The sequence below is a fragment of the Lactuca sativa genome, chromosome 3 (assembly GCF_002870075.4).
Source record: "Lactuca sativa cultivar Salinas chromosome 3, Lsat_Salinas_v11, whole genome shotgun sequence".
NCBI classification, from domain to species: Eukaryota; Viridiplantae; Streptophyta; class Magnoliopsida; order Asterales; family Asteraceae; genus Lactuca; species Lactuca sativa.
In genome coordinates this window covers 238357787-238379646 of record NC_056625.2, presented here as the reverse complement: position 1 = coordinate 238379646, position 21860 = coordinate 238357787, and the positions used below count along the sequence as shown (strand labels likewise).

The 21860-nt window shown below is 36.1% G+C and overlaps 1 protein-coding gene across 1 annotated transcript; it reads right to left on the bottom strand.

Annotated features, from left to right (window-relative positions):
* Positions 1–2013: 2013 nt before the first annotated feature.
* LOC111883224 (3beta-hydroxysteroid-dehydrogenase/decarboxylase) lies at positions 2014–9092 on the bottom strand. The gene is made up of 12 exons (XM_023879564.3): positions 8568–9092; positions 6546–6635; positions 6316–6449; positions 5654–5824; positions 5059–5175; positions 4853–4932; positions 3767–3965; positions 3547–3664; positions 3065–3260; positions 2819–2954; positions 2670–2736; positions 2014–2456 (listed from the first exon to the last, which is right to left on the bottom strand). Exons 1-12 carry the CDS (start codon positions 8812–8814, stop codon positions 2284–2286), a joined length of 1728 nt encoding a protein of 575 aa, XP_023735332.1. The 5' UTR covers positions 8815–9092; the 3' UTR covers positions 2014–2283.
* Positions 9093–21860: the final 12768 nt, after the last annotated feature.

Here is a 21860-nt window from a genome sequence, read left to right as displayed (position 1 = left end):
AAGGTGGTTGGTACCAACAATATGAGTTTGGAACTTGTGTGTTCTATCAATGTTAATTGATATATGTATTAAGTGTTAAATGTGGGTAAAAGGTCGATATAATTGGTGAGTAATGTATATGTTCACTAAGTTTTTGTTTACCCGTTGTTTAATTAATATTTTTGAGGAACATAGACTCGGCTTGACTACATCGTGCTCGACAAGATTGCCTAAAACTGTTATGACTATTAAGGGCGTGTTTGGGATTGATTCTAAAACTCCTTATTGGTTTTTTAGAAAAACCAAAAATTTGTGGCTTTTTGAAAAAATCAATTTTTTCACTGAAAGTTGGGATGCGTTTGGTTGTGGAAAATTTTCCATGAAAAACGGAAATTTTGAAAACGCGTTTGGTTTGTTTAGTTTTCCAAAATTTTCCAAAAAAATGAATTTTTCAATTTTCCAAATTGTATGTAAATTAGAAAAATGATTTTTACAGTTTTCCAAAGTTTTCCAAATTCCTAAGATGGAAAATAAAAACTCCCCCGGTTTCAACTAGACGCGTTTTCTAAAATTTTCATTTAAAATTAAAAGCGAAAACTCAACTCTATTTTCTGAAAATATTTTCTTAGAAAATGAAAACAGTTTTCCACAACCAAACGCACCCTTAGTGTTTACCTAACAACTTTTTAATTTATTGACTTTTTGAAAAACCAGTGAGTCATTTTAAAAAACACTCTCAAATACCCCTAAAACTTCCACTTTAAATATAATAAGAGTTTTCTAGGTTTTGTTTTAAGAAAATATTTAATTCAATTATAATAATAATAATAATAATAATAATAATAATAATAATAATAATAATAATAATAATCATAATAATAATAATAATAATAAGACATCACGATCTGCTTTTGTGATAAAATCTTCAGCACCAACTTCAAGTCCTCCGTATGGGGAGTACATGTAGCAATATAAATCAATATATCGTCAAAAATAATCACCACTTTCATGCGTAATAAATGTCTAAAAACGTCATTCATAACCGCTTGGAATGCCAAGGGCACGTTTGTTAGACGGAACGACATCACTAAATATCCGTGGTGTCCGTCATGTGTTCTAAAAGCGGTCTTCTCTACATTGTCAGGTTTCATTCGAATTTAATTATAGCCAACTTCAGATTGGCCCCGTGTAACTCCTCTAACACACGGGAATCAGAAAATTATCGGGGATTGTTGCTTTGTTTGAAGCCATGTAATCCACAAATTGTCTTTCTTCCTAACCAAAATGAAGGGACTAGAGTATGCACTCTTGCTAGGATGAGTCATGCCTTAGTCCGAAAGCTCATTAACTTGTCTTTTGCACATGAGGGTACCAGTATGGACATGTGAATTTGAATTGACTAGTGTGATGTCATGACTCGTGATCATGCTGCCATGGAGGTGGTAAGTCGGATGGGGCTCAAAATACTTGAGAAAACAAGATCAATACTTGTTGGGGATAAAATCATAATTATTGGGTTGAAAGGGTTGAGCCAACCCTATACATGTTTAGTATTTATATTATTTTCTCCCTTTTCTTTTTGTGTTAGATCAGTACAATGAATAAAAGAGGATTGTAGTTTTCTCTTCATCTCTCGTATTCTTTTGTATCTACAGTAGGGTTGCAAAAATCATGAGTAACACACTAACATAAAAACGTACTTATGATACATATATTTAACATCAGCACCCCAAATGTTCAAAAGTTTACCTTGGTAATTTAAGGAAGCTGCATAACCTAAAATGAGAGAATAATGTTATAGCTAAAAAAAAATATGTTACTATTAATTATAGTCTATAGTTTCGATGTTGGATACAAATGGATGATATAACCCAATTTGATAAAATGAAAATCTCATCATGTATCATGTGTATTTGTATAGTATGTTTATACAACACATAAATTCACTAAGCCATTTAGCTTCATGTACCTCTTATATGCAAAATCAAGTTCTGACAAATAAGTTCAATTTAAGGGGGGAAATGCACGAGTAAGTAAGACAAAACAAAATATTCAGACAATATATGAAATTCAAAGAAAACAATGGTCATGCAAAGTCAAGTTTAGTCAGAACTTTTAACCTATCATGTTATCCAACCAGTTCAATTCAACACAATTCTCATATTTGCAAGAAACTTGAAAAAAAAAAAAAAAAAAAAAAAAAAAAAAAAAAAAAAAAAGGTCTACAGAATGATTATTTGTTGCTAAAATATCTCATAATCTTCCAAACTTTGGATAATTTGAAAGAACAGATATCTAACACATTTATCTCATTGAAGATCTAGTGGTGGATTTATGTAGAGCAGATATCAAGGGTAGATGACTCATCACAAATACCATTAACTGTCTCACAAGCTCCATTAAAATCCCTATTACGCCATCAATTTCCTCTTCGTATTGCTCGTAAACAAAGAACATAATAAACGAAAAAGCCAACGCTGCATTGAGGTTACATAAAAAGATTAAAGAATAAACAGCAACATACTTTAATTTTTTTTTTTTTTGTTTATTATATCATCCTACTTTCGTTTCTTCCCATTACAACATTGTGCTTTGAAAAATCTACCAATTATAGCATTGTCATATAAATACAAAGCAATTTTTTTCAAAGTAAAAAAAAATAAAAATAAGATATGAATAGAGATGCATACCTACTCCCAATGAGTTGGGGAAGGAGTTGACAATAAGCAACTTGAAAAGATAAAGCGAAGCTACTACCTGCACAAGTTGAGATAAGAAATGAAAGCAGAATGGTTTAATAAACAAATAAATGAAAGTATCTTAAAATACAGTAAGTTACCTTTGAAAACAAATTCCAGTCTTTTCCTTGTGCCAATGATCTAGTAACACGACCTACTTCATTCCAAATGTTTGCTATAACTTTCACACAACTCTTCATACCAGTTTCAGAGACCTCAAAACGTAAATACCTAGAACTGTAGGAACCCAAGTTGCAGAAAAATTTGAACTAGGAGATATGGAAATACCTAAAAATAAAAGAAGTAGGTGTTTAATGGTAAAAAAATTGGGCAAGGTTACTACTTACAGTTGAGTAGACATTTGGGGATTTGCATCAGAGAATGAAGCATGTCCATATAGAAAAATTGTGATAACCAACAGCATCAGAGCAATAGATGAGACAATTGTTCTTTCAGAAAGAAAAAACCAGTAGAACACAGAAACCACTCCACAAAAGCATACGAATGATTTCCTCTCATCTCTCCATAACAAAATCGCTGCAACTGCATCCATGACAAAACAATATGATGTCTTAATAAAAAAATAAAATTGAAAGTACCATGTTGTAAAAGACATAAATGAAAACAAGAATGCCTATGAATAGAAACTATTCGCTTACATATAATGTTACATTTAGGATTAGCTCAGTGTGGTATAAATATAATACTAAAGCAATCAGAAATAAACATTGTATAAATTTTCACAAAAGAAACAGACTTCAAATTATGAAAAACTAGATTTATTATCTTTTTAAACTATTTATAAAAATGTATGGATATTGCCATTTACCTTCCCCACCACCTAGTAGTTCCTCCATTTTTGATTGTTCATTAAGTACATCATAAATTGTGGAAGCTGAGCCTTTTGCTAAATGAGAGAATGATTCAATGGTTGATGTGATACCTTCCTGTACATTAACAATTAATAAAAATCTATAAAATCCAAATAAACATTTTGGAAAGAATTTAGAATTTGGAAAATTAAGACACTACAAAATCAGAAAACTTACATCCAGTGAGACAACAGGTGAGTATTCAAGGTGTTGTTGGGCTGCAGAGCAATCGAAGGTTGTAGTGTGTGACATTAATTGGACAACATTGTGAACTGAGACAGATTTACTTATGTTTCTTGAGTTTGTATTTGAATGCATCCATTTAATGAGATAAACAATCAGATTGACAACCACAGGAGGAAGTTTGACCATTGGCCTGCAATTTATTAAAAAAAAAGTATAATGTTCATTGAGTTCCACTACACATGATAACTAATTAGAAAAAGTAAATTAAAATAAAAAGCATGGAGAGAGTCAACACATCATAAGTAATGTATAAGTTATTACATTTGATAATTATGTTTGGTTGGTTTATAAGATGGGAATGAATTTTTTATGTTGTTTCTAAATACAGTGTATAGTTTTAACTCTATTCTATATATTTTATAATTATAACAAATGAATCTTTTGTTTACTTAAGTATAAAATTAAACATTAAAGATTGAAGATTATAAGTTGTAACAGACAACTAGTTATTTAAAGAAACTAAATATACAATTAACAAAATCTCAAAAAAAAGGAAAAATGCTTGGAATGAAAAGAAAGAGAGCGCCTTTCCTCTTATGACATTTGATTAGAAATAAGAAGTAATACCAATTGCTTAGCTTACATGATTAAAATAATTTAATGTGAAACTATAGTGTTGTTTCTTTTTAACTTGATGAGAAAAGAACTTAATTCTGTAAGCTATATATGAGTGTTTCTTTTTTCGCTTAATGCTGAAAGAATGACTTTATAGAGAAAAAGTCAAGGAAATGAGGCTTTTCCCATTAAGCCCTAACATTTTAGAAATCTGCCCTCATTTATATTTTCCTTCCAATTTCAAAGTATAATCTCCAAACGAGAAAAATATGTTAAAAGTATAATACTACAATGGGTAGATTTTTTTCAAAGTACAATGCCATAAAAAGAAGAAAAAAAAAAGTGCAATGATGTAATAAATTAAATGGACAGGATGCTACAATATTAGAACAAACGAACATATGTTGCTATGTCTTACATTTAGCCATTTTTATAATCATATAGAAATGATGCATTTATTACCTGAAATAACCTAACCCCTCCAGTATGCGTAAGGAAAATTCCCAAGAGCCCATTGGCTCAAGATTAGTGATGAAGAAAACCTACAAAAAATTGGATAACTTTTTATTATGAAATAAACTAAAGGTGTAAGGTAAGTGTTTTGCATGAAAGTAGGAAGCTAAAAAAAACAAATGAAAATGAAGTATGTTGTTATTATTTGAAGCTACCTTTCCAGAAACAACAACCATACGAGAGCATAAAGCAGCTTCTGCACAGATAAGGGCATGGGCGACATTTTCCACATAGGTGTAGTCAGACATGCTTCCATCACTTCCTATAATAAACTGGAATGAGAGACTTTATTACTTATAAAAACTATATCCAAGACAATTTGATTAAAACAGAAAAACTGAAACCTCTCAACAAACATATTAAAAATAAATGGTACTACTACTTTTCATGTGAACTATAACTGTTAGAGAGAGTAAAGTACATTTAGGAGACAAATTTGTTGACAAATATGTTTGTATTTTCCGATTACCATGTTTAGAAGTAAACTAAGGGGGCGTTTGGTTTGTGTAATGTGTTTTGGAAGGAATTTTCCATTAAATTCCATCCACTTGACAACCAAACACACCATGGAATGGAATCTTGAATTCCATTTCCACCAGATTCCACAAACCAAACACGCCCTGATTTTGTTGCACCAAATTTTCAGATTTGACTGATAAATAGGGACAAAAAAAGATACAACAAATGTACTATGTTGATGAAATAGTTAAATTGCAAAAATGGATTATAGTTACAGTGTTAAACACACACCTTAGCCCAAGTAGATTTTGCAACATCAACCAGAGATGGCAAAAGGTGATTGTCTCCAGGTCCAAAAACATTGGCAGGGCGAAGAGCACACGTAACAAGGCCATCCATATCATTAGCATGCAAAACAAGTGCCTCTGCTTGAGCCTTAAGTTCACTATATACATTCTTAAACTGTCACATAGCAAACACAGTTATCATCTAAGAAGCTTTGCATAAGAATAAATGAATAATGAATTCCCACCTTTTCTGCATTAACACACAAAACTAATCCATCTTAAAACGAGTTTCGTTTTGATTTTATGGAATCAATGCAAGAAATAGCAACATAGTATCATTATATTTATAGCAGCATTATACTTAAACTACAAACTTTTTTTCTTTAACTTGCCTTGTTACCTTTGAACTTCAATGGAATGGCAATAATTTGGTAGATTTTTCAAGTAAAATTCCATGACAAGAAGAAATGAAAGCAGGGTGATAATAAACTAATCAATGATGATGCAAACCCAACTTCAAACTTGTAGTTTAAAATAGTATGAAGTTGATATTAAACTTTGTTCTTCCAATTTTTTTTATTAAAAAAAGTTCACAATATGTAGAAGGAAGGAAGGAAGTGGAATAATCTTTCACAAATAAGGGAGAAACTATTTAGAGACACATACTTTTGTAGCATATAAAAGTCTCTCATTTCCATTATGTATATCATGCAAACCATCCAACACTACGTCTGCAGTACTTTGGTATATTAATCGTTTAACTTTGCGTTCCCGACAAGCACTGATGACGTTTTTCACACCTAAATTAAATAAAAATTTGTAAGATATGAGAATTTTTACAAATAACTTAATGTAACACTCTAGAGGTTAAATAATTTAGGGGTGATAAGATTGACCTTGAACAATTACTGTGTACCCAGAATAGAAATCAAGATTGCAGGAATCATCTTCATCCATGTAGAACACAACTGATGAACCTTCAATAGCTGCAAAAAGAAAACATTTTCTGAAAGAGCTCTCAATCAAGCATTGAATTACCATGATAGAAAACAAGATTCTTTGACTTATGTGTCACCCTTTAAAAAAAGGTATGTGAAATCAAAATTACCAACATCATACAAATATTGCATACATCAGCTACATACAATGACAAAATTAAAGAGAAATCATGGAAAGAAATACAAACCATAGGCAAGATCAAACTAAAACTCACAATTTGGAGGACTAAGTTTTATAAAGAAGAAAAGATACCAAAAAACTTGTTAATTCTTTTATGGTGATAAAGATATAAAGCACTAATAAGAGATGACTTCCACATCAAAAAAACAAATATATTTTAACTCCATGTCACTTGCAGACATATAAATGGACCACAACACATTATGTCTCTCTATCTACCCCATCAGAATTCACCTATGTTAGTTGACTCACTCAGAATAACTAGTTAGCTAGTGGATTGTTATAACTACATAGTTAGTGTAGTCTTTAGTATTTCTCTACTGTTTTCACAAACTCTAGTTATAATCTGTAAACTGTACTCCACAATTTCTTAATGCAGTAAAACATAATTTCCTTCTTCTACAGCAGTGGTATCAGGACCTTTACAAAATAGCCAAAAAAGATTAGGTTTCAATCCACTCTTTCTCTCCAGCATAATAAAAGAGTAAACTGAGTCAAACACATTAAAGAAAAAACACAATTCTCACCCATGCAAGCAAAAGTACTAATCCTTCATCTTAGCCTCTAATTGCAATCTTCAAAAAAGTCTCAACATGAGCTACCCTCTATCTAATTCCTTACTTGGTGGGGCGCCAAGGGATGTCATATACCCTTCTTTTATTGTTCAACCAATTGGGATTGGGTGACAAGATGTTTCCCAAGAAAAGGAATCAGTGCAATATCTTTGTCATGGATTTGAGACATTGTTCATTAAAGAACCTAAAAGGAATCACTGTATGTTGTTCTCTCTAGAGTGTGTCGACTTTTTAGTCAGATGAAAACATGCAGAGAAAATATTAGCAATGAAATTTAAGCAAAGTTTTGATGAGTTCAACTAAGAAAAGCAACCATGTTCTTGTTGTGTATGATTCTAAGGCACATCAGTTTATACTTTTGATGGACACAAATGAGTTCTTAATTGTGAAAAGTCATTAAATAGGTCTAGTTAAAAAAAGGAGCCACACAACCACAAGAAAACACACACACACACACACAGAGAATGTGACAAGTGTGTGCACTGTTTTGTGCCTAGATGAGATGCCATGCCATCTGATTTGGTTCAATTGTTGTTTCTCTTTCAGTTCCTTGGCTAAATTATTGTTCCACTCTTATTTTGTAAGTATTTAGTTCTATTGTCAATGCAAAATCCAACACCTGGTATGCATCTCACCCAATACAGAAACCTGCTCTTCTCTGTCCTATGGGCTTAGTTTTCCAGTTTTAATCTAAATTTTTAAAGTAGATTTTCCCTAAGGGTAACCCTTGCATTAACCCCTTTGCTTTGCAATACTTTGGGGAAGAAAGTTTTTGTATGTGGCCTTCCAAATAGGCTATCACTGAATTCCTAGAAACTAAATCGAGAAATGTGAGAACTACGTATGTGAAAGTAAGTTACACCTAATAGTTACAATTTGAAGCAGTGGCATGTTATTAATTACACCAAATTGCATGTGATTAATTACAACATTCACTTTTTCCATAAATCTTCTTGAGCTTCTCACCACATCTATTTGACATAATCGGAAGAAATTCTGCTAAAAACTGTGAGAAACTTAGAAGTACGCATATACATTCAAGGAAAAATCTCACAAGCAATAACTGATGCAATTTTTATGGTAAAGGAAGTAAAACACAAAAAGGAAAAGAGAAGGAAACAAAAGGAAATCATCATACACATATAAATATAAACTATAAAGTACCATTGATGACGGATCTTCTGCTGCGCACATCAACATGGAAATAAGAAGCATGGCCAGTCGAGAGAGCACGGTTCAAAGGCAAGTCGTAATCGTAATCGGAAGGATCAAGCTGAAGGGAGTGAGCGGAACCGGCAACTCGAACGATCCAATTACCTAGCTTCAATAACCTCACAACAAGACATCTCCCAGCAAAGCTTCTACCTCCGAGAACAACGCAGGTTTTGGATTGATGATCAACCATCGCCATTTCCTCCCTCTCTCTCCACTTTCTCCCTCTAGATCAAAGAGAAGAAGTTAGAGAGAGAAAACTGTTTAGATATGCATCGATTTGAAGATCGAAAAGGGGAAAGGGGTATCGATTTGTTGGTTTCTTTGCCTAGGTTTTATCTAGAAACAGGGAGAAGAAGAGAAGGTACGTGCGCGTGTAAATGGGATTTGGCGCCGAAACACCAAAACGCACAATAGATTAGAGCATCAAAACCGTTTCGAGGTTCATCTTCAGTCTATTGAAAATGGTTGATCACAAAAATAAATCATGATTTTTACATCTCCTACAAAATAACTACTTAATTCCTGAAAACATCAAGAATTAGCAAATTAGTCCTTATGATTTAGTAAATTTCATAAATAAATAAATAAATAAAAATTCACGAGCTTGACATTATAAATCGGATTTTGACTAATTTTGCATTTTGTTTTGCTATATTTTATGACTTTGTACACTATCCTATATTTGTCAACGTCTTTCATTATTTTGTATGTCCTTCATGACCTATTTTCCAGTTTTTAAGTGGTTAATGTTTGCGTTTTTGTTATTATGGTACTATTGTTCAATATGGGAATGGATAAACTATGTTGGGTCTACTAATTTCACTTTTCACCATTCAAGTTATTATATATATAATAATGTAGGATGATTTTATTCATATCATTTATTCAATCGCATAGATTAATATAATATATAAATTGAAAATCATTGTATATTATAAATATCGTGAAGAAATGCCTTACCTCGCTTATTCTAGTAATGAATTTTATACTTGTGTTTTTGATAGGTAAGTTGAAGGCTATTAGGGTTAAATTCATGTTGAAGTGATGAAAAGGTAAAAGTTTTACTATGAATCTACCGTAGAATTGTTTTCATCATTCACCGTGTGATAGAAAAATAAGGGCATAATGGGTTCAAATTCATATATGACTTGATGGGAATAATTAATGATCAATTAATTTGTGGACCGATGTAACGTCCTAAAATTTGACCTAATTTTTTCGTATAATAATAAGTCATAAACAATACAATTTCATTCTCAAAAGGGATGAAACAATACTTATTGTTAAACATATCAAAGATCATAGATGTGAAGCAATTACGTCGTGTCATTCTCTTTGCTACTAGAAGTACCTAGAACATTTAACCTTAAAACTGTAAGTACAAAACTTAGTGAGTTCCCCACGGTACCACATAACATACAACTGACGGGCCTAGCTTAACAATTATGTTTCAATCATGCGGGCCCAGCCCAACATACATATATTTGTGCCCAGCCCAATAAGCATACATTCGGGCCCAGACTAATAAATATATAAATAGGTCCAGCCCAGCAAGCATAGACAACATACAGGAGTCACAAAGACAACAAGCATAACATAACACCTAATGTCCTACAGTATAGTGAAAAGACTCACCTAAATTAAGAGTTCTACCTACCTGAAGGCCTAAAGAATCAGCTACAGAATCGCCAAAACCAAAAACAAACTAAACCTCAAACTATAACTCAAAACCTTCACGTTTGACCAAAAGTCAAACTGGTCAAAAAGTTAACAATCAACAGACCACCAGCACCGACAACCGCGACGTGGCTAGACCCCTTAGCTATGTCGTGGTCACTAAAGGACAAAACAGTTTCATTGGGTCTCGCGACCCTTTATCCATCGTGTCGTGGCGAAACGTCATAGCTGCTTGATCCATTAAGGACCTAATCCTTAAGTACAAATCTCTAAAGCTCATATCTGGATCGACTAAGGTTTTGCATCAATAAAGTTTCCAACTTTATCCATTTCCTCTACTCAATAAGTCATGATCTTAAGCCCTAACTACATTTGGGACCAAAATAACCCAAGACCTTGCATAGCATCAAATGCTAGATAACAATCCATCCAATTTGTCACAAAAGGTCCATAAGACCCTAATATTCAACCTTTAGGCCTAGAGCTTTCCAAACTCCAACCCAATCCACTAGAAGGCACCAAAGCAAAGCTAAGAACTTAGATCTACCATGAATAAAGCATGGGACTTGAATACTTACAAAGGTCTAGAACATGTTGAAGATGTTAGATTTAAGATGCAACAAAGCTTCCTTACACCAAGAGAGGCTTTCTTCACCTTCAAGAATGCACCAAAAGCTAAAAACTTGAAAAGGAACGGAGATGGAATAATATGGAGGTTATGTTTGCTCCTAAGGAGCACTCTGATGTGATGGAGGTTGTGAATGGCCTAAAACACGGAGATAGAGCCTTTAAATACTGGGGGAAACCTACTCGGTATGTTATAGGGAACTCACTAAGCGTTAGCTTACAGTTTGTTGGTTGTTTCAGGTACTTCAGGATCTAAGGGCAAGAGCCCGGCGTGATGTCACGGCATGCACTCTCTAGCATTTTATTGGGGACACTCTGATGTTATGAATAAATTTTCTGATGTTATGGATTTTGAAAACAAATGTGATTGGAATTTTATATTTTATGGAAATTTGGGTTGTTACAGTAATGTCCCACGTCGTGGTTACAAGCCCACCACATTGTGGTACGCCTAGGTTAGCAACCCAAAATCCGCTTTAAGCCCAAAATCACTCTAAACCCAGAATATTAATACCAAGTCCAAGAACCTTATTCCTTAAGGCCCAAACTCGATCCTTTAAGAACCAGCGCCAGGACATTCAAGCTAAGATTGTCTCGAAACAGTGTCATTTGGTTGGTTGGAATTTGTTGGAATTAAAAGGAATTAGAATTTAATTACATCACTTTCCTATTTTGGGTTCAAGCTTCCAAAGGGAATTGGATTCCTAAATGAGTCCAACTTTCTTTCTATTGAGGGAAAATAAATTATATCAAAAAAGATGAGGAAATTAAAATTTCTTCAAGTGGAAATGTTGAAGATTAGCATATTACCCTTCTCATTTTTAAAATTACATATGAAAACCCTCCGCCACCACTCGCCAACAACTCCACCACCACCCGCCAACACCTCTACCACCACCACCACTATCCACTACCTCCGCCACCACCCATCACCACTACCTTAGCCACTCACTCACCACCACCACTGCTACCATCCCCACTTCCATCACCATCTCTACCACCACCACCACTGCCAGCACACCCACTACCACCGCCATCACCAACCACTACCCATGTCACAACCACCACCTTTAACTCTAACACATACACCACCACCACCACCATCTGTGACAACCCGGAATTTCCATACATACAAACCCTAAAGTCAAACACTTCAATTAAAAGTCAATTACATTTCTGATAATTGTTAGCCAGTTTAAAGTCCGTTTGAGTGTTTTTAGCATTTATTCTTCAATCGAACGAATGAAACGAAGTACCGTCTCGGGTCTTGGAGTAGCAAACCCACCATTAACACCCTAATAAGGAGTTCACGGCCATTTAGAGTTTGGGCCGTAAACTCCCATGTGGCCGTGAACTCATGCCTTAGGCATGAGTTTACTCCCCAAACTATTAATTTCTCACTTCCACCCTCAAGTTTACTCTCCATTCTCTCTCAACTAACATCCCGTTCTTCACCCGATCTCCCGAAAACGTAAGTGTTTCTCGACTTGATTTGTTGTTATAACCTAACATCTAGTAGTTATACATCATTTCATCCATTCATTATTGCTTTTCAACTAGATCTTCAAGTGTTCTTCAAAACACCAAGAACACCAAGAACACACACTAGTGTTCTTGGACCTTAAACACCCAATCAAGCTTCTATCTTGTAAGTACACTTGCCCTAGCTTCTTGTGTGCTTAATATGAACTTGATAACACTTTAAAATCATCAAGAATCATAAGAACAAAGGAGTTTATGGCCAAGGATGTTCTTGGGTCGTAAACCCTTCTTAAGGTGGTTAAATGGACCTTAGTCCCTTCCTAAGCCTTAGATGCCAACCTTGATCCTTCCTAGAAGTGTTTAAGACCTTAAACAACAATCAAAACAAGTCCCCATAAGAGTTTACGGTCTTAAACACAAAAGGATATGGTCCTTAGGCCGTAAACTCTACAAAGTAGTCTTATTGTGCCCTTAATGCTTTCCTAAGGCTTGGACTTGATCATCGGATGCTCAATCATGACTTATAAGACCTCAAAACAGCAAATGGAACTTAGTACCATGAGTTTAAGGCCATAAACTCATGGGTAAATGACCATGGGGCGTAAACTCCATAAAAAGTGGTCCTTGGGCCATAAACTCCAATGTCATGCCATACAACCCTTAGATGCAACCCTTCGATACCTATAGCACTTGAATCAAAGTGTTTCCATGTCCTAGGATGTCTTAAATTGGTTAATTAGTTGTAAAATGACTAACTAGATACATATGTGTTTCATTATATGTTAACTAGGACAATTGTGTGTGTTCAAGTCTCCACTTGACACCTAGCACCTTGTCCAACACTTCCGTTCAATCCACTCACAACAGGAGAGTTCATACCCCTTAATTAACCTTTTAAATGTTTATAAATGCTTTTATGTGGTGGGAATACAAGTTGAATCGTGATAGTTATTATATCAATCATATGTGATTAATAACTAGCATACAAATGGATTTACTACACTTTCAGCTGTTTTACCAAATATGTTACTTCAAATGACTTTCTCAAAGGTTTTTACATGTTAAAACTCTTTATCAAATTGTCTTACATATTGTATGTTTCCTTTCAAACTTTGTTACAATTGTATTTCAAACAAAGTTTTTTCTTATGTACTTAAAATTGTCTTATCAAACCAACTACTTTCAAATCGTTTTATAAACTGACATCAAGTCATGAACTCTTATTTATTAAACTTTTCAAAGGTTTTACCAAAACTCATTTTATACGTTTATATTGTCAATTACATGCCTATATATGTATAGTTATATAAGTAATGTTTAAAGGACTTAGGACGGCTAGCTCGCTTTATTTCCTTTTCCTCGTTGGGATGTGGCCTTAGGGTATCTGTTATTCGTCCGAATGTCGTCTAAATATTAGTTATATATCACGTATACCTATATAGACATAAAAGTTCTATCAGTCAATTCAATACCTTTGGGTAGCAAGGGGATACTTTCGGTTATTCACATACATTACTAGTAACTATAATAGGTATAGTTAGGAGATACTATTTACTATTCTTAGTACAATTGTTAAAAGCATGTCTATATATGTATAGTTATATAAATAATGTTTGAAGCACTTAGAACTGCTAACTCGCCTTGTTTCCTTTTCCTCGTTGGGATGTGGCCTTAGGGTATCGGTTAGTTGTCCGAATGTCGTCTAGATATTAGTTATATATTATGTATACATATATAGATATAAAGGTTCTAATCAGTCAGTTTAGTACCTTTGGGTAGCAAAGGTAAATGTTCATATATTTCTAGTAAACTATTATAGGTATAGTTTTGGGTGTATATATATATATATATATATATATATATATATATATATATATATATATATATATGATTACGTAACATAAATGTGGATTTCGACCTAGCAATTCGTTGTAGAAGTCACCTTTAGTTTCCCAGAATCTCTTATAAGGAGAACTATTAGTATGGGGACTATCAATCACATTATTACTTACTTTCAGCGGGTCTCGTGAGAAGACTACTTACTTACTTACAGCGGGTCTCATGAGAAGACTACTTACTTACAGCGGGTCTCGTGAGAAGACTACTTACTCACTTTTAGCGAGTCTCGTTAGAAAACTATTTACTTACTTTCATTTGGGTCTTGGTAGAAGACTACTTTTTATACTAGTAGGAAATGTGGGATTTTCTAGGGTTTTCATACTTATACAAACCTATCCTCAAAACAATTACAAGTCTTTTATTACAAGTTTTATTTACAAATAATGACATTAAATACTTATGAATTCACCAGCTTTATGCTGATACTCGCTTTCAAAATAACTTGTATTCTCAGGTCACCAATAGACAGGTACGATGACCAAGTTTTGTGAAGACGGAGCAGTCAAGACTAGTCTTTTATTTTGAATGATCATTATATTGTTATTCTATGAAAGAACACACTTGTATTTAAAATTATACTATTAATGCAATGGATGATGTTGTTGCTTGTTTATTACTTTGCATTGTTGTGATGCTTTACATGACGTCCTCCGCCCCAGAACGTTTCCGCCGTTCTTGGTTTTGGGGTGTGACAGATTGGTATCAGAGCATTGTTTATAGTGAATTGAGTATATCAACTCATAAAAGATATACAGACTATAAATACAATGGGATTAAAATACTCTGACCAAGAGTTTATACCTTTAAGTACTAAAATACTTAACTAAAAGTATACATATCTACGTACCTATATACTTACTATAGAACAGTATCATACTAGAACATAACAAAAGTATTTAATTGTTGGGCACAACAGTCAAAATTGGGCAGTTATGTAATCATATCTAGAATTAATATAGCTTGATCAACTATATTTATTTGAGATATGGTGAACGTGTGTTCAAGGATGATAGTGGTGTCGCGACAAACCTAAAAGTTACCAAATACTAGGTCCAAAGGAGTCTTTAGAACAAAACATAAAGTAAAATACTATCTGAGTATTTTGAGATACTATGTGACATCCCCATTTTTACGGCCAGAAAAGACCGATTTTTGTTTATGCTTTATAAAAATCAGAGTATCTCTTTTAATAAAAATGTTGCGGAATTTGTTCCCAGAAAAACATGATAATTGCGTTATCAAAGCATTTCTAAAGAAATATATTTTTATTCACTTTTAAAACATTTGGGATGTCATCGTCAATACAGAAACATAAGCATAAACAGAACTTACATTCATTTACTCTAGTGATCTACATATCTTTTAAATCTCTTAGTGTAATGTGACTTCACATCAACACCTGTGATATAAATAAACTGAGTGGGTCAGGTTGGAAAACCTGGTGAGTACATAGGGTTTTCAACCCACAATAATATAATTATTATGTTTAAACAATCAAACAATCAACCCAATTACCCATCCTCATTATCTTCTTTATTCTTAAGGATCTACCCTAAGAATCAGCTATTTCTCATTCATTCATTCCTAAGGATCATCCTAAGGAAACAACATGAAGTCCATTGTTGCCAATGACACATTGGTTAAGCGCAGCTGCTTATCTTGTCACTTAGGCACAACTGCCAGAATTGGGACATTTTCTATGAGGCGCTTCTGCCGGTATTGACCTTTAAACTGTAACGACCCAATTTTCATGACCAAAAATCTCGTTTTTTTTTTTTAAACATTACTTTTAGAAAACATTAAAAGCTAAAACATTGTCTGATCAAGTTATCACACAAGTGAACCATGTCTAAAGCCAATTCATACATTCAATCAAAATATCAGAGTACAAATCCCAGTGAAGCTCGTAAATGCGGAAACCGGAGAGTGTGTGTGTGACGTATCGCTACCGCGCCGGCTCCTTTCCCCTAGATGAGGAGGTACCTGAAACCAAAACTGAAAACTGTAAGCACAAAGCTTAGTGAGTTCCCCCATAATACCACATACCATGCAACATATAACAACCATTGTTCAGCTAGGAGTTACGGGCCTTGCCCACACTCAGGAAGGTACGGGCCCTGCCCACACTTCGCTAGCCGGGAGATACGGGCCTTGCCCACACTCGTGAAGATACGGGCCCTACCCACACTTCGCTATCTGGGAGATACGGGCCTAGCCCACACTCCAACCTCGGAGAGATACGGGCCCTACCCACACTCAACCGCTAACCCATAACATACAAGTATCACGCAGACAACAAGTATAAGCAACTCCATCATATTAACACATATATCATACTTGACTAAACCCAGAGATACGGGCTCAGCCCACACTCTAGTACTAGCATCTCGTCTACACGGGTCGACCTTGGTGCCTTAGACCCGTTCCTACTGGAAAGGAAACTCACCTCGAAATAGCTGCTGGTCTGCGAGGGAATTGATCACCTACCACTGCTGCTGCTGCTCCGGAAACCCTCCGGCTGCAATTCCCACAATATACCCAATCAAACACTGCTCACTGACCTTTGGGTAAAATGACCATTTTACCCCTGACTTTGCCCTAAGTCAAAGTCAGAGTCAACTTTCAGTTGACCTCGACTCGCCGAGTTGGCTTTCCAACTCGCCGAGTCCCTACGCAAACGACTGCCCTGAATCCTGGTCCTGCTCGTCGAGTTAGGCGCCGACTCGACGGGTTCATCTTCTTAACCAATATTCAAGTCCTTCATCCTACTCGCCGAGTTGTATGAACAACTCGCCGAGTTCATCTTCATCCGATGAACACTTATGCGAAGACTCGCCGAGTTGTATGAACAACTCGTCGAGTCTGTTCTTGATCTAAGGAGATTGCCTTGAACTCGCCGAATCAGGGCATTGACTCGCCGAGTACCTCCATAGATGAGTTAAGCTTCCGACTCACTGAGCCACACCCCGTGACTCACTGGTTACTCGACACCACGAAAAGGGGACAAACTCGGAGACTCGCGAATAGACTCGCCGAGTCATATGAACGACTCGTCGAGTCGTTGCCATGCACCTACTGAATACACGAATTGGCTCGATTCCAGTCCATGCCATTCATAGATCTGGACTTCTAGGACACGAATCACACGTAAAGTTTCCAACTTTACGTGTGGATATTCACCAATATGGATTTTAGGGCTCAAAATGTCTCAAAAGGGTAGATCTAGGACTAACAAGTAACATGGGGCCAAAAAGCTAACAGATGTGAGCCCCTGGAGCTCAAACTTGCCTAGATCCAAAGGCCAAATGCCTTATTACAACATACAATGCACATACAAGCTTGGGGATTTGACCAAGAAGGACCCAAATGAAGTTTTAAGCATAGAATCAAGGGGAAAACGGGTTATACCTCAAAGGAACTGCTAGAAGAACACAAATAATGCTTGGATGGCTTCCCTTCTTCTGGATCTACTTCCTTCCTATTTCAAAGCCTTCAAAAACACACACACTAACCTCAAACTCTCAAGGAATAGCTTAGAACGAGAGATACAGGCCTTTAAGGGTCAATGGGGGCCGGCTTGGGGCTGATAAGTCCTTTAAATAGGGTGCAAACCCCTGAAACTTAGGGTTTCATCCAACAGCTGTGACTCGTCGAGTCCAGGATATGGACTCGCCGAGTCACCAACTTAAACGTGTCCCGGGTCCCGCATCCACTCGGCGAGTCGGACCTATGACTCGCCGAGTCCAAGGCTAAAAGAAAGGAAATATTCAATTAACATTTACGTACCAGGAACCGGGTGCTACATAAACGCTACTGTCATGGTCATAAGGCTCCCTATTAGGCGCATATGCCGATACTATCCTTAGAGCGCAGCTGCTAGGACGTTTACCGTAGATCTAAAACATCAACGGGTTGTGGCGCGGCTGCCAGTGCTCATCTATAGGGTATTAGGTCCACTGCTGCCAATGTATACCTATAGGGCACTAGGTCCATGCTACTAATGTTCCTCTATTTCAGCTTTTATCCCTCATCATTCATCTACCCATGTTTTACCCAACATATTTTGTAGATATAAAATACTTTACACAGTTTACATCATTTAAAACATGTATAAAAATTGTTCACCAGCATAGACAGCAAGTATTCAGACAATATGCACACATAGTATGTAATTTATAATAAAATACTTCATATCTATGTGTAAGCTGAAAGGGACCATGCACTCACCTGAGTAGGTGGTGACTCAGCACTCGAACAGCGCTTCGATACTCTCAAAACAATTTACTTCGATAAAACCTAGTATCAATACCACTAGGGTTTAGTCTAACGATAATCGCGACAAACTAATAGTCTGACTATTATTATTATTATTATTATTATTATTATTATTATTATTATTATTATTATATAAGCGTTAAATAACACTCAATATAACTCATAATAATAGCCCAAATACTCATTATAAGTTCCTAATAATGTTACTATATTAAAACATAAGCTATACTAAAGATAGGTTAAGCATAGCTCACTTACAACGGGTTTTCTCGAAAATCGGGCTTCGCTGGAGCAGCATTCCCGAGCCGAAAGGCTCTTTTCTCAGGACTCCAGGAGCCTCGGGGCTTCCTTCGGGTGCTAGGGGGTTTACCTAGGCCTTTAGGGGGGTTAGGGGCTTTAGAGAGAGAAACTAGAGAGAGAAAGAAGGGTTTGAAGGTGTGAAGAAATGGCAAGACCCGACACTTCTATTTATAGGGTGAATTCCTGACGGACTCGCCGAGTCGGTTCACTGACTCGCCGAGTCAGTGCCACGTGTCATCATCTGATGGCTTTCCTTGGGGAGAAACCCTTGGCCACGTCATCCCTTTTACAGCAACACCCTGCGGACTTCTAAACCCCGTAACTTTCGTATACGAGCTCCGTTTTCGACGTTCTTTTTTTCCACGCGTAGGTAAAAACAAGATCTACAACTTTCATTTAGACTTCAATGGCTAATTCTTGACCGATCTCAAATTTAACAGTAGGAGGCGTTTAGACTGTTAAATGACCGCGAAGAATTCGTAACTCCTTCATACGAACTCCGTTTTCGTCCATCTTTTTACCGTTGAGTTCCTATTAATGAGATCTTCAACTCTCATTTAGGTTGCGTAAGCCAAAAACCGCTCGAACTAAAATTCGAGTTTCGGGTCGTGCACTGCTAAGCCGAATCTTAGAAAAATCATAACTTCTTCATACGAAGTCAGATTTGGGCGTTCTTTTTATGGATTTTCTCGGTTTAACATATTCTACGACTTTCTTTTAGGTCTCTAAGGCTAAATATCGCTCTATCGTAAATTCACTATTTACGCTTCCCGGTGTCGTGCCGGTTTTGCCGTAAAACTTCGACGGGCCATAACTTCTTCATTATAACTCGGATTTCGGCGTTCTTTATGTGTACGGAAACCTTGTGACATATTCTACAACTTGGTTAAGATTATTTATTCTAAACAATCTTTTGTCGAAAAGTCGTTTTCGACCCCTATTGCCTCTAAATTGACTAGCCCGGATCTACGGGCGTTACATACTATCCAATAACAATACTAAAAGTATACAGTAACAAGAAACCTAAGAAACAAACCCAAAACAGAGATACTATGGGAGTATCTTCAATAACTGTAAATAATTATATGAGAATTAAAAGACCCTTACTAATCGGTCATTAATGGCAAAGTGTATACATCCTAGAGTTATATATAATAAAGATTTCATAGACTTAGAATGTGTGATTTCGCTTCACTTCCTTTTCCTCGTTGGGATGTGGATTTGGAGTAGTATCACATATTCAAATGACTATTAGATCCAAGATATATATAATTTGTATACCCTATGTGATTATAGAAAGATTCAATAAGGATCTCATGTTAAAATTAGTACTCGAAATAGATTGAGTATTCTCATAGATTCTTTAGACATTTCCATTCTCGCACTGATAACTTGACTAGAGATGCCACCTCACTAAAATAGCCAACAGAGAGAACTTCGAGAATGGATCGGACAGAGAGTACGAAGCTAGTGGGATGCAAGAGGACACCCAAGAGACATAAATGGACAACAAATTTCTTTCGTTGGGAGTAGGACAGAGAACAAAGGATACCACTTGCGAGTCATGCGAGATAGCAGAAAACCATACACGTCACATTAATAACTAAGAGCCCAATACGACCTAGTGAGTTAGTGATTACACTACTCACCTTCTGTGATAGGCTTAAAGTCTTTATAACTACATCTTGAATATCAATGATTTTGACAGTTGGATTAGTTCCCGACAATCCTTGCCCAAATACTTTCATTCTTCTATCATTAGAACCCTATACCATTCATACTATTTCTTGTTGTTGAACTATGGCGATTTAGTTCATAAGACACGTTCATTTTCTGTACTATTGAACTCTTATCATTTTCAGATTTTTTCAACTTATAGTTGAAAGATGCCTCCTACAAGGAATCCAAGACGTAACAATGGTACTGAAACTGTAACATCCCGGAATATCAAGAGTAAAGTTGAAGGTCTAAAAGAGTAAATTGGGAAGGGGAACTCGGCGAGTCCATGGGGGGACTCGGCGAGTAGGGTCGCGACTTTGGTCGCGTGTTAAGTGGCCGACTAGGCGAGTCAGCGGATGGACTCGGCGAGTAGGCGCTGAGTGGAGAAAACCCTAAATCCGAAGGATGAGCCCTATTTAAAGGACATTATACCCTCTCCCCAGCCTCTTTACCCCCTGTAGAAGTCTAGAAAGCCCTGAGGCGTGATTGTGAGGGATTAGAGTGCAATTGGAGCTTGGAGAAGTGGTTGTTGAAGAAATCTTGAAGGAGAAGAGACTTGAATCAAAGGGCTTTGCAAGGATCCAGATTAATCTTCTCTTAGAGCTTCCTTTTGAGGTATTATTTCATTGTTTGAGCTTCTATTATCTAGATTCATCATTTTTGGAGGTGTTAGAGATCATATCCTTTGGTGTATTGGAGTTTAGAGGTTAGATCTGAGGTTGCTACCTCAGATTTGGAATGGAAAAGGGTTAGAATGCATAAAAGTCCCTGCTTTTGAGTGATTGGTGGAGCTATCTTGTCCCAAGCCCAAACCCTAGAGTGAAAATGCCTAGATCTCCTTGGATTCACGTAAAGTTTGCCACTTTACGTGATGGATGGCCTTAGGAAGGGTAGATCTATTGTTTGGATCATCTGCATGGCTTGGAAAGCCTCGGTATGGATTCAGACCCGGTGGTACTCGGCGAGTCACATGGGTAGACTCGACGAGTTGCTTGAAGATAGGCTGGAACTCGGCGAGTTGGATGAAGATGACCTGGAACTCGACGAGTTGGAAGAACAACTTGGCGAGTAGGTTGAAGATAGCCTTAGACTCGACGAGTTTGTTCTTGGACTCGGCGAGTCTTGTCGAGGAGTCCCAATCTTTTCTGGTTGAGCCGAGAATCGGTGAGTCAAGGGATGACTCAGTGAGTTGTGTGAGAGTGGACTCAGAGTTGTTGGACTCGGTGAGTTGGGTCGCGGATTGAAGGAAATTCTGAGCATGGG